This window comes from Oncorhynchus mykiss, chromosome 25 (genome assembly GCF_057628025.1).
Source record: "Oncorhynchus mykiss isolate SJ-2025 chromosome 25, ASM5762802v1, whole genome shotgun sequence".
Lineage (NCBI taxonomy): Eukaryota > Metazoa > Chordata > Actinopteri > Salmoniformes > Salmonidae > Oncorhynchus > Oncorhynchus mykiss.
In genome coordinates, this window is record NC_143046.1 from 77,600,622 (window position 1) to 77,623,896 (window position 23,275).

A 23,275-nucleotide genomic window follows, 5' to 3' on the forward strand; every position below is an offset into this window, starting at 1 on the left:
CAGGATTAGATCCACCCGTTGTATAAAGTAACTGTTTGTGTTACTGTTTGTATCAATATACACTCAGTGGCCAGTTTTAGGTTCACCAACCCTGTTCATGAAAATGGTGCTCTCCTACAGACAGTGGGTCACGTGGCTGTGATTTTCTAAAAAAGCAAGCAGACAGGCATTCAGTTACTGTTCGATTGAACATTAGAATGGGCAAAACAAGTGACCTACGCATGTTCGTCAGTGACAGGCGCGTCGTCCTGGGCTTTTCATGCGCGACAGTGTCTAGAGTTTACCGAGAATGGTGCGAGAGAGAAAAAACATCCAGTCAGCGGAAGTCCTGTGGGTGAAAACAGCTCGTTGATGAGAGAGGTTGAAGGAGAATGGCAAGAATTGTGCAATCTAACAGGTGGGCCACAAACAGGCAAATAACGGGGCAGTACAACAGGGGTGTGCAGAATGGCAATTTGGAACACAACTCGTCGGTCCTTGTTACGGATGGGCTATTGCAGTAGACTACCACACTGGGTTCCACTCCTATCAGCTAAAAACAACAAGATGGGCTATTGCAGTAGACTACCACACTGGGTTCCACTCCTATCAGCTAAAAACAACAAGAAGCGGCTAAAATGGGAAGGCAATCACCAACACTGGACAACTGAGGAGTGGAAAAAGATTGCCTTGTCTGATGAATCCCCGTTCCTGATGGCAGAGTCAGGATTTGGCTTTTGCGGCATAAGCCTCATCTTGCCTGGTGTCAATGGTACAGGCTGTTGGTTTAATGGTGTGGTGAATGTTTTCCTGGCACACGTTAGGTCCCTTGATACCAATTGAGCAACGTTTCTATGCCCTGAAGAATTCAGGCGGTTCTGGAGGAAAAGGGGTCCGACCCGTACTAGATGGGTATACCTAATAAACTGGCCACTGAGTGTTTATGTCCCTGAATTGGCTATCTATTTTAGTATGCATACAAGAGTGTATAAAACATATAGGTGACTACTCACAAAGGGCTCGTCTCCAAGGCGGGACATGAGCAGAAAGGTGTGAAGATCCCCATGCTTCATGAAGGGCAGGATAACCATGGGGATGGGCAACCGTTGCTGAGGCCGTCTGTGCAAACTCACTCCTAGAGAATAAAAGTATATTCAATCAACAACTCAGCAGAACAAGTCAGTCGAAGCCAGGGCCAGCTCCAGGCATAAGCGACATAAGTGGTTGCTTAGGGCCGCAGGCTGCATGAAATTCTTTATCAAATGTAAATAAATAAAAATGTCAGGCCATCGTAAAATCTGTAGAATTGCAGTTAACTTAATTTAAAACTGCAACATTTTCTCTATACAACTTGGCAAAATGTGCAAAATTGCAGGAAATTAACTTAAAGCGTAATATGTTTTTCTCTCTGCGTCAAAACAAATGTTTTGCCATGAGGTGGGGGCTCCTCCAACCAAATCTAGCTTAGGGCCCCCATAAGACTAGGGCCGGCCCTGGTCAAAGCACATTGATTGATGGGCAACTCTTAAAACACTCCGTTTCTGATCCTAAGTAGCCTTACTTGTTGTGGTTGTATTATATGTGCAAGCTGTTATTATTTGGAATCTGGCAATGCCTAAGGATATAAATAAAGTTAGATTTAATTGAAGTGAGTCGGCGGAAGTTAAATGCGTCTTCACTGCCACTAACCAATGAGCTGGATGACATTTGGATGGTGGAAGTCCTTCATGTAAGCAGCCTCTTTCAGGCACTGCTCAATATCACATGATGAGTTGATATCCGCTGATGTAAAAAGGACAGAGAACATAAATGATCATAACTTCCAAGGACTTATTAGTTAACATTATACAGGTACGATTATCATGTGTATCAATGTATTATCCACTGACACTCATAAGAACAGGGGTGTTAACCCCGGGATCATGGCTAAATTCCAAACTTGGCCCCATTACATCATGGCCATCAAATCATCCGCCTCATTCCTAATTGGTATATATCATTCCTCACCTCTCCACATGATAGCTGATGTGTGGTGAGCGTTCGGGCACCAAAATGGTCGCCGTGCTTCACCCAGGTGGGTGCTACACATTGGTGGTGGATGAGGGGAGTTTCCCCCTACTTTGTAAAGCGCTTTGAGTTCCTACGTTGGTAGAAAAGCACTATATAAATCTGCTAAATTATGATTATATAAAAGGCAGTTAAAATGTAAAAGTCTCACTTTTTAGCACCTTCACTGCAACCTTCTGTTGTACAGTGCTGTCCTCCATCTTTAGGAAGGCCTCACGCACTGAGCCAAACTCACCTAAACAGACATCACTGGCACGTTACTCCTCAAACAACTCAACATATTCCAAAATGTAATACAGACATTGTCTTGTTATTTAGCGATACACAGTTATGGTTATAGGCCATGCCAGACTTTTGTAAATGCTCTATTTCAAATAAAAAAAATGTCACATGCTTCATAAACAGGTGTAGACCAACAGTGAAATGCTTGCCCTTCCCAATAATGCAATTAGAAAAAATATAAATAATAATAATGAGGAATACATAGAAAAATAATGAGTAATAAATATACAGTAACGATAACTTGGTTATTTACACGGGTTACCAGTACCAAGTCCATGTGCAAGGGTGGGAGGTAGCTGAGGTAGTACTATATGTGCCTTCGGAAAGTATTCAGACCCATTGACCTTTTCCACTTTGTTACGTTACAGCCTTATTCTAAAACAGATTACATTTTTTTCCCCCTCAATCTACACAAAATACCCCACAATGACGAAGCAAAAACAGGTTTTTAGAAATTGTTGCAAATGTGTTGAAAATAAACAGATACCTAGATATTTACATAAGTATTCAGACCCTTTGCTATGAGACTGAGCTCAGGTGCATCCTGTTTCCATTGATCATCCTTAAGATGGTTCTACTACTTGATTGGAGTCCACCTGTGGTAAATGTAATTGATTGGGCATGATTTGAAAAAAGGCACACACCTGTCTATATAAGGCCCCACAGTTGACAGTGCATGTCAGAGTAAAAACCAAGCCAGGATGTCGAAGGAATTATCTGTAGAGCTCCGAGACAGGATTGTGTCGAGGCACAGATCTGAGGAAGGGTATCAAAAACATTTTGATTGCAGCATTGAATGTCCCCAAGAACACAGTAGCCTCCATCATTCTTAAATGGAAGAAGTTTGGAACCACCAAGACTCTTCATAGAGCTGACCGCCCGGCCAAACTGAGCAATCGGAGGAGAAAGGCCTTGGTCAGGGAGGGGACCAAGAACCCGATGGTTACGCTGACAGAGCTCTAGAGTTCCTCTGTGGAGATGGGAAAACCTTCCAGAAGGACAACCATCTCTGCAGCACTACACCGATCAGGCCTGTATGGTAGAGTAGCCAGACGGAAGCCACTCCTCGGTAAAAGGCACATGACAGCCTGCTTGGAGTTTTCCAAAAGGCACCTAAAGACTTTTAGACCATGAGAAACAAGATTCGCTGGCCTGATGAACTCTTTGGCCTGAATGTCAAGCATCACGTCTGGAGGAATCCTGGCACCGTCCCTACGGTGAAGCATGGTGGTGGAAGCATCATGCTGTGGGGATGTTTTTTAGCGGCAAGGACTTGGAGATTAGTCAGGATCCAGGGAAAGATAAATGGAGCAAAGTACAGAGAGATCCCTGATGAAAACCTGCTCCAGAGTGCTAAGGACCTCAGACTGGGGTGAAGGTTCAGCTTCCAACAAGACAATGATCAGTGGGCAGTGTGGGGTGCAATAGAGATTGCGTCATCTGTGGATATGTTGAGGCGGTATGCGAATTGGAGTGGGTCCAGGGTGTCTGGGATAATGGTGTTGATGTGAGCCATGACCAGCCTTTCAAAGCATTTCATGGCTACAGACGTGAGTGCTACGGGTTAGTAGTCATTTAGGCAGGTTACCTTGGTGTTCTTGGGCACAGGGACTATGGTGATCTGCTTAAAACACATTGGTATTACAGACTCGGACATGGAGAGGTTGAAAATGTTGGTGAAGACACTTGCCAGTTGGTCTGCGCATGCTCTGAGTACTCGTCCTGGTAATCCGGATGGCCCTGTGGCCTTGTGAATGTTAACCTGTTTAAAGGTCATCCATCAGCTAAGGAGAGGGTGATCACAGTCGTCTGGAATAGCTGATGCTCTCATGCATAGTTCAGTGTTCCTAGCCTCGAAGCGCACATAGAACGCATTTAGCTGGACTGGTAGGCTCGCGTCACTAGACAGCTCACATCTGGGTTTCCCTTTGTAATCTGTGATAGTTTGCAAGCCCTGCTACATATGACGAATGTCAGAGCTAGTGTAGTAGGATTCAATCTTGATCCTGTATTGACACTTTGTCTGTTTGATGGTCAAAGGGCATAGCTGGATTTCTTATAAGTGCCCGGATTAGTGTCCCGCTCATTGAAAGCGACAGCTCTAGCCTTTAGCTCAGTGCAGATGTTGCCTGTAATCTATTGCTTCTGGTTGGGATATGTATGTATGTACGCAGGCATGGTCACTGTGGGGGTGAGGGTATTATATTACTGCTAGATATTACTACACTGTTGGAGCTAGAAAACAAGCATTTCACTGCGCCTGCAATAACATCTGTAAATCTATGTACGCGGCCAATAAACTGATTTGATTTTGCACATTGCAGCATCAAACAATACATTGTAAAGGTTTTCTATCTAAATGTACTTTATCTGTTGAGCACAGCTAAGTGAAATAAACATAGGATGTCCCACCAACCTTTTCCCAAGATGTGTCCGAGGGTCAGTAGCCTTTCTGGGATCAGAACGTCTTGAAGCTTGGCCTTCAGATCGTCGTTGATACCCAAGCTGTCCACTGATGGAAGACAGAGATACAATTGATTATTCACAACCCAGGTCCACTACATTACGGGTCAATAGAGGCACCTTTTTGCCTATGTGGTGGGCCCAAAAGGTTCTGGTCAAAAGTAGTGCACTATATAGGGAATAGTGTGCCATTTAGGATGCAATCGCACTGTAGTGCTTGTGCCATATGTGTCAATAGAGAAACATTTATTTGTGGAGGCTACAAGCCAAACATGACTAACTTTACTTACAGGTGGATTCTGGGAGCTCAGAGCAGGTCCTGTTGAATGACCTGGCTGCAGTGAAGGAGACCGTGCTCTCAGTCCCCGGTGGCTTGAACACAGACCTGCAAGGACAAGCAGAGCCCTATTATCCCATCTTTACATTGGTGTTGTAACCTTGTAGATACATTGCCCCTGTGTTCAAATACTTCTAAAATGCATCCTTCCTCCCTTCCTAGAGATATTCCACTGATCAGACCAAAACATTGTTGAAGGGAATCTCATGGAAACCTTGCTTTTCCTTATCCAATCATGTCAGCTCAGAAAAAAAAGTGAAGAAGGATGCTGTCAAAGTATTCAAACAAAGCCTCGGATTCTGGTATATTCTGCAGAAAAAATCGACCTCTATGTGAAAAGGTGGTGCGGTGCACTGCTTTCAGACCATATAAATCCTTCTCACCCAAAAAATGATGTCTAGAGATATGTACAGTATGAATGGCTGTATTCTAGTAGAGAGAGAGAGACAATCATAGCCTACCCAAACTGTGTTTCCTTCCCTCTGCGGTGCACTAGGACTGTCAGGAGAAGCCCTACCATGGTGGCCACCAGCAGGCCCAGCAACAGACCCACCCACATATGGCCTCTCTGAGTCTGGGCTGCCACTGCTTTGTGGAACATAAACACACACACAGTATAACAAACTAGCTTTACATACAACACAAAGCCGTGTTACCTTCAAATTTGGAGCATAGGTTTCAAAACAACTAGACTACTAGTGGATAGTGACAGAGGACATAATAGTGACAGAGGGACTAATAGTGGATAGTGACAGAGGGACTAATAGTGGATAGTGACAGAGGGACTAATAGTGGATAGTGACAGAGGGACTAATAGTGGATAGTGACAGAGGGACTAATAGTGGATAGTGACAGAGGGACTAATAGTGGATAGTGACAGAGGGACTAATAGTGGATAGTGACAGAGGGACTAATAGTGGATAGTGACAGAGGGACTAATAGTGGATAGTGACAGAGGGACTAATAGTGGATAGTGACAGAGGGACTAATAGTGGATAGTGACAGAGGGACTAATAGTGGATAGTGACAGAGGGACTAATAGTGGATAGTGACAGAGGGACTAATAGTGGATAGTGACAGAGGGACTAATAGTGGATAGTGACAGAGGGACTAATAGTGGATAGTGACAGAGGCCGTTTTTAGAATTGACAGTTCATACAGATTTTGTATTCTGATCATAGAGGTACGATAATGGAATTCCCGAACACGTCGTACGTCTACATTTAAATGTGTCCACATTGTGTCGGGATTCCCTTTTCCTAGGTTATATTGAAATGCCAGTATGCAAACGGTGGAAAAGGCTAAATTTGATAACAACTTGATGGCAGTAGCCATCTACTATAGCTAACTAACCAACTAACCTCTGTAACCAGCAAAGCTAAAGGGATTGCAAACAGGTTAGCATAACTCTAGCCAAACATTTTTTTTTTTCCTAATTAGCTAGCATTTATGAAGCCAGGAAACACATTAGCTTCTTTCGCTTCCAAAACACAAGTTTTCAGGAGACTTGTGTTGGCGAAGTGCTGATGACGTTTCCCACTGTATGCACTTTCTGAAGCCTGATTGAGTCCAGATTGCGGGTGGATCTCTCCTCAATGCGTCCCTGACCACCTGAAGTGGTCAGTCAGATCTGAACACAATTTGACCACAATGCAACTTGTTTGTCTTTTCAATACGATCTTTGTATTCTGATAGTAGCAGTCGCATGTAAGTGTCAAGTGTACACAACCAGCGTGACAGAGGGACTGATTGCGGTGGAGTGACAGAAGGGCTCACTGACCTGAGGCGGGCATGACCAGTACAGGCTGGCTCCAGGGCCCACAGCCGGCCACTGTACACGCCGACACCTGGAAGGTGGCGTTGAAGAAACGACCTCCACCAGACAGGTGGGCCATGTTCTCTTTAAAGAGCAACGCCTCCTGGAACACAACAATCAAAACGTATGTTAATGTGTGTTCTATTAAGACATATTGCTTTGAGTTTAAGAAACTTAAAAACAAAGCTTCCATTGCAAATTAGATCCAAGTAAGTGCTGGTCTTTTATCACAGAGACACACATGCTTTGACACCACAGGAACAAAATATGAAATGTGACCTTTTAATTAATAAATGTTTTGAATTCTCTCCATTATGAGAAAAGATTACATTGAAGACCATGCAAGAGGACTTGGAATACATTTTGAACATTAATTTGGTGTTACAATTTCATCATGCTCATGATCTTTAACCATTTTCAGGTCTTGACATATATTTTAATGTAGATTTAAATCAAAACTGTAACTCGGCAACTCAGGAACATTCCCAGTCTTCTTGGTAAGCAACTCCAGTGTAGATTTGACCTTGTGTTCTAGGTTATTGTCCTGCTGAAAGGTGAATTGTCTGGTGGAAAGCAGAATGAACCAGGTTTTCCTCTAGGATTTTACCTGTGCTTAGCTCCATTACATTTATTTTTTATCCTAACAAACTGCCCAGTTCTTAACGATTACACCAAAACATGACGCTTGAAAATATGGAGAGTGGTACTCAGTAATGTGTTGTATTTGCCCCAAATATTACACTTTGTATTCAAGAGAAAAAGTTAATTGCTTTGCCACATTTTTTGCAGTATTACTTTAATGCCTTGTTGCAAACAAGATGCTTTTTTTGGAATATTTGTATGGTGTACAGACTTCCTTGTTTTTTCACTCTGTCAATTAGGTTAGTATTGTGGAGTAACTATAATGTTGTTGATCCATTCTCAGTTCTCCAATAATAAACTGTAATAAATGTTTTGGCATCATGGTGAAATCCCTGAGTGGTTTCTTTCCTCTCTGGCAACTGAGTTAGGAAGGACGCTTGTATCTTTGTAGTGACTGGTGTATTGATACACCATCCAAAGTGTAGTTAATAACTTCACCATGCTCAAAGCGATATTCAGTGTCTTTTTTTTTTTTTAAACATTTTTTTTACCCATGTACCAATAGGTGCCCTTATCCCTGGTCTTTGTGGTAATTGTATGTGTGGGGTACAGAGATGAGGTAGTCATTCAAATATCATGATATGGAGTGAGTCCATGCAACTTATGCGACTTGTTAAGCACATTTTTACTCCTGAACGTATTTAGTGTTGCCATAATAAAAGGGTTGAATACTTATTGATCCAAGACATTTCAGCTTTAATTTTAATGAATGTGTAACATTTTCAAAAAACGTATTTCCACTTTGACATTATGGGGTACTGTGTGTCTAGGCCAGTGACAACACATCTGTGCAAATCATTTCTGGAGGCACTGTATGGTCATTATACAATTCTTGTGGCCAAGAAAGAAAAAACAGAACACATGTAGCGAGCTCAAAGGGTTTAGATATCTCACCTGAACACCTGACAGATTGGGAGTCATAGAAAGGAGAGGAAAAATACTTTTGACCCATTTTCTATAGCAATGTCCCTATTAAAAACAACTAAACCCCTATTATGGCCATAGAAACTTCTGGTATGGCCATAGAAACTTCTGGTATGGCCATAGGATTGTGAACGTAGTCATACTGTAATGTACCACATTCCATAATAACAGAAACATAGGGATTGTAATTAATAAGAAGTGGATTGTTGACAGCAGCTGAAGACTGGTGTCAGCTGGTTGTGGTTATTGTATGCTCCACTGACCAATGTCTACTGTGACTGAGAATTTGGCATATTCAATTACTGAAATGTGCATTGATCTGCACAGCCAGAGACTATTTTCTTCAGTTTATTTTCTTCCTGCAGCTTTTGCTATCATCTGAGGTATATACGAGATTCCTTCAGTGTGTATAGGTGTATGGGTCTGAACCTGTCCCTCTCCTCCCAGGTTCCACTGGACTTTGTAGGCCATCAGTTTCCCCTGCAGCTCCTTGTCATCCAAGCTCGCCCAGTTCAGGGACAGATGCTGTTCAGTTAGTTCAAAGGTCAGGTTCCGAGGGGCAGCAGAGGGCACTAGGAAGAAAGAAGACACAGGGTCAGTTTCATGACAATACTTTACATTTCATCAAAGAACAATACGGGGTTGCCATTGTATATGTCCATGCTGTCATCACACCCTTGGTCCTAATCCTTAAAAACATTAACAGATCTAAAGGGTCTGGATAGGTATAAGCAGTATTGCTTCCACTTCTGCAAACATATGGACATTTATTTATTAATCGCTGCTACAGATTATTATTATTTTTTTAATAATTTTCATTATTTTATTTAACTTAGCATGTTGGAGCTCGGAGCCTAAGATTTTCATTGTACCCTCCAATCACACCTGCAACCCTGCACATGTGACTATTAAACACTGAATGAGATATAAGGGGAAGGGCCAAGATTAAGGTATACTTCGGGATTTTGGCATTGAGGCCCTTTATCTATTCCAGCAGTCAGATGAACTCGTGGTTAAAAAATTTATGTCTCTGTGTCCAGTATGAAGGAAGTTTGAGGTAGTTTTGCGAGCCAATGCTAACTAGCTTTAGCGCAATGACTAAGTTTATGGGTATTTACTGGAAGTCTATGGGTATTTACTTTAAGTCTATGGGTATTTACTGGACGTCTATGGGTATTTACTGGACGTCTATGGGTATTTACTGGAAGTCTATGGGTATTTACTGGACGTCTATGGGTATTTACTTTAAGTCTATGGGTATTTACTGGACGTCTATGGGTATTTACTGGACGTCTATGGGTATTTACTGGAAGTCTATGGGTATTTACTGGACGTCTATGGGTATTTACTTTAAGTCTATGGGTATTTACTGGACGTCTGTGGGTATTTACTGGACGTCTATGGGTATTTACTGGACGTCTATGGGTATTTACTGGACGTCTATGGGTATTTACTGGACGTCTATGGGTATTTACTGGACGTCTATGGGTATTTACTGGACGTCTATGGGTATTTACTGGACGTCCATGGGTATTTACTGGACGTCCATGGGTATTTACTGGACGTCTATGGGTATTTACTGGACGTCTATGGGTATTTACTGGACGTCTATGGGTATTTACTGGACGTCTGTGGGTATTTACTGGACGTCTATGGGTATTTACTGGACGTCTATGGGTATTTACTGGACGTCTATGGGTATTTACTGGACGTCTATGGGTATTTACTGGAAGTCAATGGGTATCTACTATCATGCTAGTAGATATCCATAGACTTCCAGTCATTGCTAGTTAGCAATAGCTTGCGAAACTACTTCTAACTTCCTTCATACTGCACACAGACATAAAAATGGTATCCACAAGTTCATCTGACTCTGGGAAAATAGATCATCCCGAAGCAAATTGAGACCGGCTTCAGGTCACCCTAAAATGAGACCCCAATCATTCCTGCAGTGGCCTCCTTGACCAGCGTGTGTCGACAATGAGACAACAGGGTTTAGTTCAGCACTGCAGCACATTGATATGGATTGAGGGCATGCACAATGGTTCATTGTACAAGTGGGACTGGAATCCACTGGCCTGTGTCCAGCACTGGCAGTTTACAAACATACAAAGGTCGCCACCAGAAACCCCCACTCCACTGCTCCCCTCAGACGAGCTCCCATGATCACCTCTAAACTCAAACGCCTGTCCCACTTATCTTAACAACCCTCATTTAAAACTGAAACTTAGACCGTATCCTATATGAACATGAAGGGGTGGATTCCCAGACAAAGATTAAGCTAATGCTAGTCCTATACTAAAAAGACAACTCAATGGAGAATCTCCTTCAAATGATTTTTGGACCAAGATTAGGGTTAATCTGTGTCTGTTTAACCATCTCTAAATGTTTCATGTTACTTTGACAGAGTAACAACTTTGAAAGGTCATCTGTGGGGCTGTGAGACACAGAGGGCCACAAACACAGAGAATCATTATGTTCTCATTGTGATAAGGTTGCTACTCGCCATACTGTTGCATGGATCGTCACATGCTATTGATGTCCAGCTGGTGATGTGAGTGCAGTTGGTAGAAAATGACAACAAAAACAACAGTTGATGAACAAAAGGGCTAAGTCCCAAATGGCACCCTATTCCCTTTATAGTGCACTACTTTTGACCAGGACCCATAGGAATAGGGAGCCATTTGGAACTCAGCCCTGTTCAGCCCCAGATATGTCATCATCTATTCTAGTGACTGGATGCACACCTGCTTCTAGTGTCTGAAAGTCCAGCCAGCCAGAGAACGGGGATGTCCCCACCTCATTGTCACAGCACACTCTAACGCTGTAGTTGGAGTAGCAGCTCAGCCCATTGAGGATCTGTTGGAACGGTGGAACCTTCACACGCTGGTCTCGAACTTCCACCTTCCTCCCAGAGTTCTTAGACATCTGTAAAAGGTATAGAAGGAAGTTAGCGGTAGTTTAGCATTAGCTGGCAAAACTACCTCTAAATTCCTTCAACCTGGACACAGAGACATTAACATGGTATCCATGAGTTCATCTGACTCTGGGGAAGTAGATAAAGGGCCTCGTTGCCAAAATCTCAAAGTATCTCTTTAAATATCGTCATGTTTCCATTGCCAAATTCTTTCATTCTAATATTGAAACTGAGGTCTAAATACTCAGGCTGTCTTAAATGTTTAAAAAATTGGTATGTGGTTTTCATTATCTCAGTCTAGGCCAAACATTCATCCAAGGCTTTAATGGAATTCTGATGGTTGTCACTCCCATCTTAAAATAGCACTGACAACAACCACCACATTTCGTAATAATAACTAATTTATCAACTGCATATTATGGTTGCTTTATTGAAAATCTAAATGTAAGAATTAGGTTATATGAACTTAGTACTGACACAGGACATCTCAGTGGTGTTGGTTCAGTCTTAGTTACTGTACCTGGATGGTGCAGGCTGACAGGTCAGAGTGTCCAGTGAAGCCTGGGCTCCAGGCCAGTGTGACATTGTTCTCCACCATGTGGACCACCTGCACACCTTTAGGGGCTGCTGGGAGGACTGCAGTCAATTAAAGAACAGGGTTTTAGATTTACAAACATCCAACTCTGAACAGAAGCTGGACTCGGGGCCGATAAGCCTAGCTAAATTACAGCAGCATACTGTAACATGCATTGACTAACCAGTCTTTATCAAGCAGCGTATTCTAATTTGAAAAATGACTTAGTCACACTTATGACAGCATTGATTATTCATGAATGTCTCACCTTTAATGTGCACAGTGCCTGTTCGAGATACTGAGATACCTCTGGCATTCTTGGCTTCACAGTAGAACTTGATGCTGTTATTAACACCTACAGGGAACAGAGGAGGCAGACATGGTGTACTCATGATGTGATGTACTCAACAGCATGCCAGAGCCCTTTTAAAAGGTAAGCTGCCAGTTTATGCCAAAAGAGAGTGTTAAACCAGTCCCCTGCAATTATGCCTGACCAACAGTCTTTCTCCAATGTAAATGAGCAATTTTCACACACTGGACAGTAGGCAATGCATACCAGAGTGGAGTGCTGTATATGAAGTGCTGTGAGTGTTTGTAGTACACTTGGCTCATAAGGATCAAAGAGATTTTGGCACTACCAATTTGAACAAACCAGCTACTGAAACTACACAAGGAAACAAGGTCAGCACAATGAATAACTCCTAAACTAGACTGTCTTGACAAGCCTGTTGTATCCCTCCATTAAATAAATGTCCTTGGGCTAATCCTTCATAGCAAATATGTTTACAGAAAGGCGGGTGTTTGTGTGTGTACTGTACAGTGATTACTACCAGGCACTGTGGGACACTGCCTGGTTATTCATCAACTAACTGACAATCACAAAAAAAACATGTCAGAGTCATAACAGAGAACCATCAGCTGGGCCGAAACGTTTCTGGTTACTCTCACAGATAGGAAAACATCAACGCCTGTTAAGTTGACTATATGGCTGCCGCATTCCTGACTCAGAGTTGGCACTTAGCAGCAAACTATTTGTATGCACCCAAATGGAACCCTTTTCCCTATATAGTGCACTACATCAGACCAGAGTTCTATGGGCCCTGGTCAAAAGTAGTGCACTACATTGGGAATAGGATTCCATTTAGGACACAGCCTTGTAATGAGAGGTTCTGGTCAGCAGTGTTGATTGAGATGAAAGGGCCAGGTAGGTCCAGTTACATGGCAGAGTGTAGGAGGCTCCTTATTGCTGAAACAGAACCAGCTCAACATAAAAGGAGAAATGGAAGAGGAGAGACACTAACATGAAAAGCTTGCATAACACGAGAACGGAATAAAACACAACTAATGAAAGGGTCAAAAAAAACACGCCCTTTTAAGAACTCTTATTATTTTTTAAAATATTTTTTATATATATTGACTTTCAATGTGGATGGGATGTGACAGAGGACTGGCTAGTGTCAAACAAAACCTGTACACTTTTATGTGTTTTCAACCAATTACAACACATTTCCAATCTCAGGTCAAGACATTTGTCCTTTAACATGAGGGGAAACATTATATGGCAGGTGAGGTCATTGGTTCCCCCTCTATATATATATAAAAAAGTCAAACATTCAGTGCTGTATTCAGTGCACACGCTTTTTCAGTTCTACCCACAAATTTTCTATAGGATTGAGGTTAGGGCTTTGTGATGTCCACTCCAATACCTTGATTTTGTTGTCCTTACGCCATTTTGCCACAACTTTGGAAGTATGCTTGGGGTCATTGTCCATTTGGAAGACCCTTTTTGCGACCAAGCTTTAACTTCCTGACTGATGTTTTGAGATGTTGCTTCAATATATTCACATAATTTTCCTACCTCATGACGCCATCTATTTTGTGAATTGCACCAGTCTCTCCTGCAGCAAAGCACCCCCACAACATGATGCTGCCACCCCCGTACTTCACGGTTGGGATGGTGTTCTTCGGCTTGCAAGCATCCCCCTTTTTCCTCCAAACATAACAATAGTCATTATGGTCAAACAGTTCTATTTTTGTTTCATCAGATCAGAGGACATTTCTCCAAAAAGTACGATCTTTGTTCCCATGTGCAGTTGCAAACCGTAGTCTGGCTTTTTTATGGCGGTTTTGGAGGAGTGGCTTCTTCCTTGCTGAGCGGCCTTTCAGGTTATGTCGATGTAAGACTCGTTTTACTGTTCATATAGATACTTTTGTACCTGTTTCCTCCAGCATCTTCACAAGGTCCTTTGCTGTTGTTCTGGGATTGGTTTGCACTTTTCGCACCAAAGTACGTTCATCTCCAGGAGACAGAACGCATCTTCTTCCTGAGTGGTATGACGGCTGCGTGGTCCCATGGTGTTTATACTTGCGTACTATTGTTTGTACAGATGAACGTGGTACCTTCAGGCGTGTGGAAATTGCTCTCAGGGATGAACCAGACTTGTGGAGGTCTACAATTTTTTTTCAGAGGTCTTGGCTGATTTCTTTTGATTGTCCCATGAAGTCAGGCAAAGAGGCACTTAGTTTGAAGGTATGCCTTGAAATACATCCACAGGTATACCTCCTATTGACTCAAATGATGTCAATTAGCCTATCAGAAGCTTCTAAAGCCATGACATAGTTTTCTGGAATTTTCCAAGCTGTTTAAAGGCACAGTCAACTTAGTGTATGTAAACTTCTGACCCACTGGAATTGTGATACAGTGAATTATAAGTGAAATAATCTGTCTGTAAACAATTGTTGGACAATTCACTTGTGTCATGCACAAAGTAGATGTCCTAACCGACTTGCCAAAACTATAGTTTGTTAACAAGAAATTTGTGGAGTGGTTGAAAAACGAGTTTTAATGACTCCAACCTAAGTGAATGTAAACTTCAACTATCTCAGATAGCTGGGAGTGAGGCCTAAGAGGGTTTTATAAATAAGCATCAACCAGTGGGTCTTGTGACGGGTATAGAGATGACCAGTTTACAGAGGAGTATAGAGTGCAGTGATGTGTCCGATAAGGAGCATTGGTGGCAAATCTGATGGCCGAATGGTAAAGAACATCTAGCCGCTCGAGGGCACCCTAACCTAAATTATGTCTCTCCAATCTAGCATGGGTAGGATGGTCATCTGAATCAGGGTTAGTTTGGTAGCTGGGGTGAAAGAGGAGCAATTATGATAGAGGAAACCAAGTCTAGATTTAACTTAAACCTGCAGCTTTGATATGTGCTGAGAGAAGGACAGTGTACCATCTAGCCATACTCCCAAGTACTTGTATGAGGTGACTACCTCAAGCTCTAAACCCTCAGGAGGTAGTAATAACACCTGTGGGGAGAGGGGCATTCTTCTTACCAAACCACCTTTGTTTTGGAGGTGTTCAGGACAAGGTTCAGTACAGAGAAAGCTTGTTTGACACTAAGAAAGCTTTGTTGTGGGGTGTTTAACACAAAATCCAGGGAGTGGCCAGCTGAGTATAAGACTGTATCATCTGCATAGAAATGGATGAGAGAGCTTCCTACTGCCTGAGCTATATGATGTAAATTGAGAAGAGCGTCGGGCCTAGGATTGAGCCTTGGGCTACACCCTTGGTGACAGAGCAAGAAAGAGCAAGACAGCCCTTCAGTAGCCTTACACCCATTGAGAATAACCTTTGGCTTAGTTCTACCATTCAAACAGTTATATTTCCAACTCATGGGCAGAGCTCAAGGACCAGTAAGAATGCTATAAAACTATCATCCGTTCCTTGTAATGACTAATGGCACTCTTACAACAGGCAGTCCACCTTATTGAACTTACAGTATGTGAAAATGACACACTCTGATCTGACTCATTCTTATGATTCATCATATCACTGTTGATTTAACCAGCCAGAGGGAGGGGAGAAGCAGCAGAAATAGGATATTGCACAGTAGTCTATAGTCGGTTCTTCAAATCATCTCTCTTTACCACCTCCTAATAACCTTCTCATTGGAGGAGAGGGCCCGAGGGGAGGAACCTCAGATCTTCTCCCACAATGCATTTTGAGAAGGTGAGAGGAGATGATGCAAGGAATCAAGGAAAGTAAAGAGATTTTAGGAAAGGAATCAAGGAAAGATTGAATAACAACCCGGGTAGATACTTACCGTTAACATGGAGTACAGATGGAGAGGAAGTGAAGTCTCCCTCCTGTACTCCTCCCAGCCACCACAGCACCTCCACCGGGCCCGGGGGACCCACAGCAGTACACGTCAGGTTAAAGGGCATGCCAGGGATCGTGGCTACGTCTTGGGGCTCAAGTGTAAAGTGGGGGACACCTTGAGAAAGAACCAGAAAGTATGACCACGATAACAGGATAATATATTTTATCATGTTATTGAAAAAAAGGCCATTGTGTTGAGAGAAAGAAAGAGACAGACAGGACAACATTGATTGATTTACCCTCTACTGTTATCCAGGCGGGCTCCGAAGAGATGGTCGAGCCTCGGAACTCTACCTCACACCAGTACTTCCCTGTATCCTGCTGCTGGACAGACTTCACACTGAAACCACCCGGACAGAAGGACACGCTCAGTGATTCCCCTAGTACTTAACATGATAATGCAAAAACAATAAAAAAATAATCACGTTTCAAAATTATGTAGTAATTCTATAAACCAAATTATTCCCTGAGCACGTCCAAAAACACTTCTCCTGAAAAGATGTGGATTAGTACTGATAGATGAGGGGAGACCCGCTAGGCAGAATGGAGGTAAAAGCCCATCACATATAACTGGGTAGCAGAAGAAAAATGTACAATACAGATAAAGAACCCCTGGAAGATGTGTTGAGAGATGAAGTAGGCGGTTGTGGAAAAAGTACCCAATTGTCATACTTGAGTAAAAGATAATAGAAAATGACTAATGTAAAAGTTAAGGTAAGTCACCCAGTAAAATACTACTTGAGTAAAAGTCAAAAAGTATTTGGTTTTAAATATATTTAAGTATCAAAAGTAAATGTAATTGCAAAAATATACTTAAGTAACAAAAGTATAAATCATCTCAAATTCCTTATAAAGAAAACCAGACATACTTTTTTTTTAAATTTAAGGATAGTCAGGGGCACACCATCACTCAGACATAATTTACAAACTAAGCATTTATGTTTAATGAGTCCTCCAGATCAGAGGCAGTAGGGATGACCGGGGATGTTCTCTTGATAAAAGTGTGTGAATTGGACCATTTTCCTGTCCTGCTTAGCATTCAAAATGTAACGAGTACTTTTGGGTGTCAGGGAAAATGTAAAAAGTATCACTTTCTTTAGGAATGTAGTGAAGTAAAAGTAGTCAAAAATATAAATAGTAAAGTACAGATACTTTAAAGTACTACTTAAGTCGTTTTTGGGTATGTTTTACTTAAGTACTTTACACCACTGGAAGTAGGAATATAACTAATTGGAGCAATAAACTAGCTTGGGTAAATTTTCACTCAGCAGGAGTACACTGTGTATTTGTTTTAGGAGTCACTCAGGAAACCATTGCCTGCATTGACAGGTCCTACTCACTCATAGATCAGTCAGTTGTTTAGCAACAAAACCGATGCATGCGCAACTGTGGAGCAAAACAGGCGGAGTAACTTGTAAACCAGTATATTTTCTCTCCAAATTTTATTGAAAACATAAATATGTTTGCACAATGAGCACTTGTCTCTCAAATACATTGTTACAATTGTTGGTTAGCTAGCTACACAAGAGTCAAAACACCTCAAAATATGGTATCAATAACAAGGTACAATGAGCTGAAACAAGCCACCTAACATAAGGCAGCTTGTTGTCATCATTGTTGCTAGCTACAGTGCGAAGAAAAAGTATGTGAACCCTTTGGAAATACCTGGATTTCTGCATAAATTGGTCATAAAATTTGATTCGATCTTCATCTAGGTCACAACAATAGACAATCACAGTCTGCTAATAACACACAAACAATTATATGTTTTTATGTCTTTATTGAACATACCATGTAAACATTCACAATGCAGGGTGGGAAAAGTATGTGAATCCTTGGATTTAATAACTGGTTGACTCTCCTTTGGCAGCAATAACCTCAACAAAACTTTTTCTGTATTTGCGGCTCAGACCTGCACAACAGTCAGGAGGAATTTTGGACCATTCCACTTTACCAAACTGTTTCAGTTCAGCAACATTCTTGGGATGTCTAGTGTGAAGTGCTCTCTTGAGGGCATCCCAATCAGTTTGAGGTCAGGACTGACTGGGCCACTCCATAAAAGCGTATTTTCTTCTGTTGAAGCCATTCTGTTGTTGATTTACCTCTGTGTTTTGGGTTGTCGTCCTGTTGCATCACCCAACTTCTGTGTAGCTTCAATTGGCGGACAGATAGCCTTATATTCTCCTGAAAAATGTCTTGATAAACTTGAGACTTCATTTTTCCGTCGATGATAGCAAGGCCCTGAGGCAGCCCCAGACCATTATGCTCCCTCCACCATGTTCTACAGTTGGGGTGAGGTTTTGATGTTGGTGTGCTGTGCCTTTTTTTCTCCACACATAGTGTTGTGTGTTCCTTCCAAACAACTCAACACTTTAGTTTCATCTGTTTCATAGTTTCATCTGTCCACAGAATATTTTGCCAGTAGCGCTGTGGAATATCCAGATGCTCTTTTGCAAACTTCCGACGTGCAGCAATGTTTTTTTTTGGACTACAGTAACTTCTTCCGTGGTGTCCTCCCATGAACACCATTCTTGTTTAGTGTTTTACATATTGTAGACTCGTCAATAGAGATGTTAGCATGTTCCAGAGATTTCTGTAGGTATTTCGTTGACACGGTAGGATTCTGAGTTCAAATACTATGTGAATCATTTCAAGTACCCAGGTCTGATGTCAAAGCCAGGAACAGCATCACTGCCTCTATTTACAGTATTACACTGCATGTTTCGGTCATAACACGGAACAAACTCATACCATAACATACCGTGCCTGCCTACATGCTGTTGGCTATTCCCTGTAGTTGTACCTCCAAACATCCACAGCATATTTAAGGCAGACTGACCTACGTTTGAATTTACACAAGGGCAAAGAATGTTGAAGGGTAATTTGCAAGTCAGCTTCCCAATCATTTCTGGAGAAATGCAACACAATAAATGTGATGCTATGATAAATATGATGGAAGGTCTGAAGACATCTTCCAATCAGCCTATAAAGTGGTAAGGGTAACACTACTTAAAATTAGGACAGGACTACTGAAGCACTGACCTGTGGAAGGTCTCCCAGTGGTGTTGCTCCAGGGGGATGTACATCTGGTCTGTACTGTACAGCTTCTCCCCATCCTTCATCCACACGATCTCCGGCTCACTCAGGCCCTCAATGGTACAACCCAGGCGAACCTTGTTGCCCTGGGTCACCGTGAGGTTGGTGGGGTTCTTGGTAAACCTGAGTCCTAAAGGTCAAGGGGTAGGAGTAACCAGAGACTTGAATGAGTCATTCATTAATCGCCTAAGTCCTGGTCATTTCTTCTTCACTACTCTAAATGCCAATCAGAAAATATAATGGATGGGATCTGAGGCTCCATCAGATTGCAACACATATGGAGCAGTGATCATTACAGGAGAGATAGCTAGATACCCCTTTAAAGGTAGCCTACAAAAATGGTGTTTGTTCAGTTATTGTAATGTGCAGGCATAAAACATTTTGAAGTAGAAATTGTGACATGGAATTGGTTTTCCAAAGATATTTGAAAAATAGTTGTTTTTGCAAGAGTCTTTTGTCTTTAGAACTGCTTGTCTCCATTGTGTTTCTTGGGCCATTGCATGCAACTTGGCCGAGTATCTGCATGCTCCGACCTGAGCCTCGGTGCAGACAGAGCAGACGTCATACAAGGCTGTAGAGGGCTGAAAGCTCTCCACTGTGGCAGCTCACTACAGCTGCTGGGTTTAGCTGCATGCAACAGACCAACGGCCAGAGAAGTAATATCAATGACCATATTATACTGCACTGCTCAGAGGCAGGGGAGTGTCCATGTCATCAAGCTAAATGTAGCCTGTAGGCCTACCTATCCTCCCACACCTTCACTCTGTTTAATGAATGGTTCATTATTACATGTTCAGTCCAATGACCTGTTACCCAAATGGTATATAAGAGGGGGGTGGGGAAGCCTTCAAATACATGGGCCTATGTCAAATACTACTACATATTTAGATTCAATGGAATAGTCCCAAAAAGTGTAAATCAATCAAGCACACCTCAAATACTGGAGTATGTACTTGACCCAGGTCTGGTCTGGACAGGGAAGAGGAAATGACCTCAACCGTTACATTTTAGTCATTTAGCAGACGCTCTTATCCAGAGCAAAAGACAGTAGTGAGTGCATACATTGTCATACAGGTCCCCCGTGGGAATCGAACCCACAACCTTGGCATTGCAAACACCATGCTCTACCAACAGAGCCACATTGGACCAAATCTCAGTGAGATATGTGCTCAGTTTGTAATGGTTATTTTGCTCTTATGATAAACATTGTTACAAGAAACAGATTCACTTCAGTATTATAATTTTTAGAGAACAATGTTGAGAATATGCCTCCTGAATTTTGTGCAAAACTTCTCTGGACTGTGGTCCCTTGTACTTGTGTGGTGAACAACATTATTGGAATTGGCGGTTTACCTTCAAAATAAAAGTCCCCAATTAAAAACATGCCAAAATTGGATTATAGAATGCGAAACAATGTTGGAATTCAACAAAAGATAATTCATTAATTTGACCGGAAAAAAAATATTTTTATAGTACCAGTGCACGTGACGATCAAAAAACAAGCTTGAAATCAAATTGTGAAGGTATTAGGCTTCAGAATTGCATTGCGGGCATACTTACATGCACTGTACTGCCTAACCTATGGAATGTGCCATGAAATATGGTACCAACCTACTCAGTGACATCTACAGAACCTAATTATGTCGAGTTTACACAAATGTTAGCATCTCAGCTCTTATTACAGGACTCGACTGTAGGAAATCACAGTCCCAGTCAGTCTATTGTGTGTATTGGACATTCATATTGCACTGTACAGGCTAACCTATGGATTGTGCACTCATAAAATGGGGTATCAGCCTAATCAGTGACAGCATACAGTTAATTAGATGAGTTAATTAATAAGGATTCATTCAAAAATAATTTCACCACAAGCATATCATAAAATGATATCACTCAGCTAGAGCTTTCTAAACAAGTACTTTGTTTTCCGTCAACATTTTAAATGTCAGTCATTTAGCAGACGCTCTTATCCAGAGGGACTTACAGGAGCAGTTAGAGTTAAGTACCTTGCTCAAGGGCACAGACAGAATTCTCATCTTGTCAACTCATACAACCGACAGTCTATCATTCCTTTGTCGTAGAATTGATTAATGCTTTGCCCTGAAACGACTGCTTTGGAAAACAAACATTCATACAGTAGATACCACAACTGAATTCTTTATGGCAGAATTCATAATCAAGGACAATATCCATCACAACTCTATTCAAAGCCAAGTATTGCACTGCCAGGTATTTGTGCAATCGGTACAGAATGCCATTAATCTCCATTTGGTGTTACTGTGAGGCAGGGCTGTCAAACTCATTCCATGGAGGGCCTAGTGTCTGCTGGTTTTTGTTTTTTCCCTTCAATTAAGACCTACAGTAGACAACCAGGTGAGGGGAGTTCCTTACTAATCAGTGACCTTAATTCATCCATCAAGGACAAGGGAGGAGCAAAAACCTGCAGACAGTCATTTGGCTCCTGAGTGGCGCGGCGGTCTAAGGCACTGCATCTCAGTGCTAGAGGCATCACTACAGACACCCTGGTTCAAATCCAGGTTGTATCACAACCGGCTGTGATTGGGAATCCCATAGGGCGGTGCAAAATTGGCCCAGCGTCTTGCTGACTTGCCTAGTTAAATACATCTATAAACACATTACATTTAAAACACGTGCTGTAAGGAGTCCATTATTCCACAACTTAATGTTACGGTTGTCACATGACTCACTCTATGCTCCATGTCAACCCATTGTGATGACTTGACATTATCACTACAACTCAGAATGCCACCAATTGAACTCTGCTATGGTGTTCTGTGGTTGTCACGGATTAGACCGATACCACATTTCATGGGGGTGTTTGAATGTCCAATACACAAAAGACTGACTGGAAAGGTGACTTCTCACAGTCAATGTCCTGTAATAAGACGCTAATATTTGTGTAAACTACATAATTGTGTTCTGTTGATGTCACTGAGTAAGTAGATAGCAGATTTCATGGGTGCACAATCCATAGGTAAGGCTGTACAGTGAAACATAAGTATGCCCCCAATGCAGTTATGAAGTCTAATACATCCATAATGCAATAAATATATACATAGTTAAATATATGTCACCTGCACTGCTCTTTCCCAACAACGCAGTAGTAATATAAATAAAACAGATTCATATTCGTCAAAATAACTAAATAAATGGTATTTTATTGAATTTATGTAATAACATTCTAACCTTGTTTGGCACTATCTAGTCCAATTGTGGCTTGTTTTCACTATTTTTATCCGTTTGCATGTTTCAAAGAGGGGACTTATTTTGAAGGCGAACCGCAGATTCCACGTTTGTTGCTTACACTAATGTTGTTCAACACACTGGTGTCTCTTGAGACTATCATCCACCCTTGAAATAGGCTAAAATCGACGTGTTGACAAACGCTTACCGCGCAAATGTACTGAGTAGCAATATACAATATTATATTACACATTCATGAAACGTAACCGTGTCATGCAGTAAAGGGATAACTTTTCAAACTTACCAGGGATTGCTCTACTACTTTGTGCCAAGAAGAGTATGATCCAAAGATAAATGGTCATATTTTCATCATCTGGTTCACAATGAGGCTATCTTCCACAAATCAGCCAAGTGCTGAACAATCGAATGAGTCGATGCCTTGAATTAAACGTATTTTCGGGTCTCCAAAGATTTCTGCACTAGAAAGTGACCGCTTGAGATTTTTCGGCAGTGATTTATCCAACGGCGTTGATACACAATTCACCAACACCAGATTGTTAGTAAATTCCTGTCCAGGATGATAGACAAAGTATGTTGTTTTATTTCCCCTCGTGAATAACCGGCTACACTTGTTTAAATAAATTGGTGGACTTTCGTCTTCTAGGCTGTTAAACACGTTGTTGTTCTAGCCTCATAATACATGACGAAGTGCTGCTCTCTTGAGGAATGTCAATGTACATTACCGCCGCCTGGTGAGAGAGCGCAGGAAATAAGATTCCCAGTATGAAGTGACATGAAACAAAGTATCAATA

At 41.8% G+C, this 23,275-nt stretch overlaps 1 protein-coding gene and 1 long non-coding RNA gene across 4 annotated transcripts in view; one reads left to right on the forward strand and one right to left on the reverse strand.

The window, feature by feature from the left end:
- LOC149972137 (uncharacterized) overlaps window positions 1-16,535 on the forward strand; it is a 26,506-nt gene extending 9,971 nt beyond the window's left edge. Inside the window, exons 2-3 of the long non-coding RNA XR_016492039.1 lie at window positions 12,363-12,434; window positions 16,420-16,535. This is a non-coding gene — a long non-coding RNA (uncharacterized LOC149972137). The remainder of the gene's footprint in view (window positions 1-12,362; window positions 12,435-16,419) is intronic.
- LOC110505802 (tyrosine-protein kinase receptor TYRO3) overlaps window positions 1-23,225 on the reverse strand; it is a 31,157-nt gene extending 7,932 nt beyond the window's left edge. The window contains exons 1-15 of one of the 3 annotated variants that reach the window (XM_021585255.3): window positions 22,768-23,225; window positions 19,206-19,389; window positions 16,403-16,503; window positions 16,108-16,278; window positions 12,270-12,356; window positions 11,948-12,063; window positions 11,258-11,438; window positions 8,940-9,082; window positions 6,909-7,047; window positions 5,590-5,713; window positions 5,082-5,176; window positions 4,745-4,840; window positions 2,198-2,281; window positions 1,669-1,761; window positions 993-1,114 (exon numbers count right to left, since the gene is read on the reverse strand). In XM_021585255.3, coding sequence (XP_021440930.1) covers window positions 993-1,114; window positions 1,669-1,761; window positions 2,198-2,281; window positions 4,745-4,840; window positions 5,082-5,176; window positions 5,590-5,713; window positions 6,909-7,047; window positions 8,940-9,082; window positions 11,258-11,438; window positions 11,948-12,063; window positions 12,270-12,356; window positions 16,108-16,278; window positions 16,403-16,503; window positions 19,206-19,389; window positions 22,768-22,825 — 1,794 coding nt within the window. In that variant the 5' untranslated portion in view covers window positions 22,826-23,225. Of the gene's footprint in view, window positions 1-992; window positions 1,115-1,668; window positions 1,762-2,197; window positions 2,282-4,744; window positions 4,841-5,081; window positions 5,177-5,589; window positions 5,717-6,908; window positions 7,048-8,939; window positions 9,083-11,257; window positions 11,439-11,947; window positions 12,064-12,269; window positions 12,357-16,107; window positions 16,279-16,402; window positions 16,504-19,205; window positions 19,390-22,767 lie in introns of those variants that run through there. The other 2 variants (XM_021585254.3, XM_090221146.1) reach the window with 2 other exon arrangements.
- Window positions 23,226-23,275: the final 50 nt, after the last annotated feature.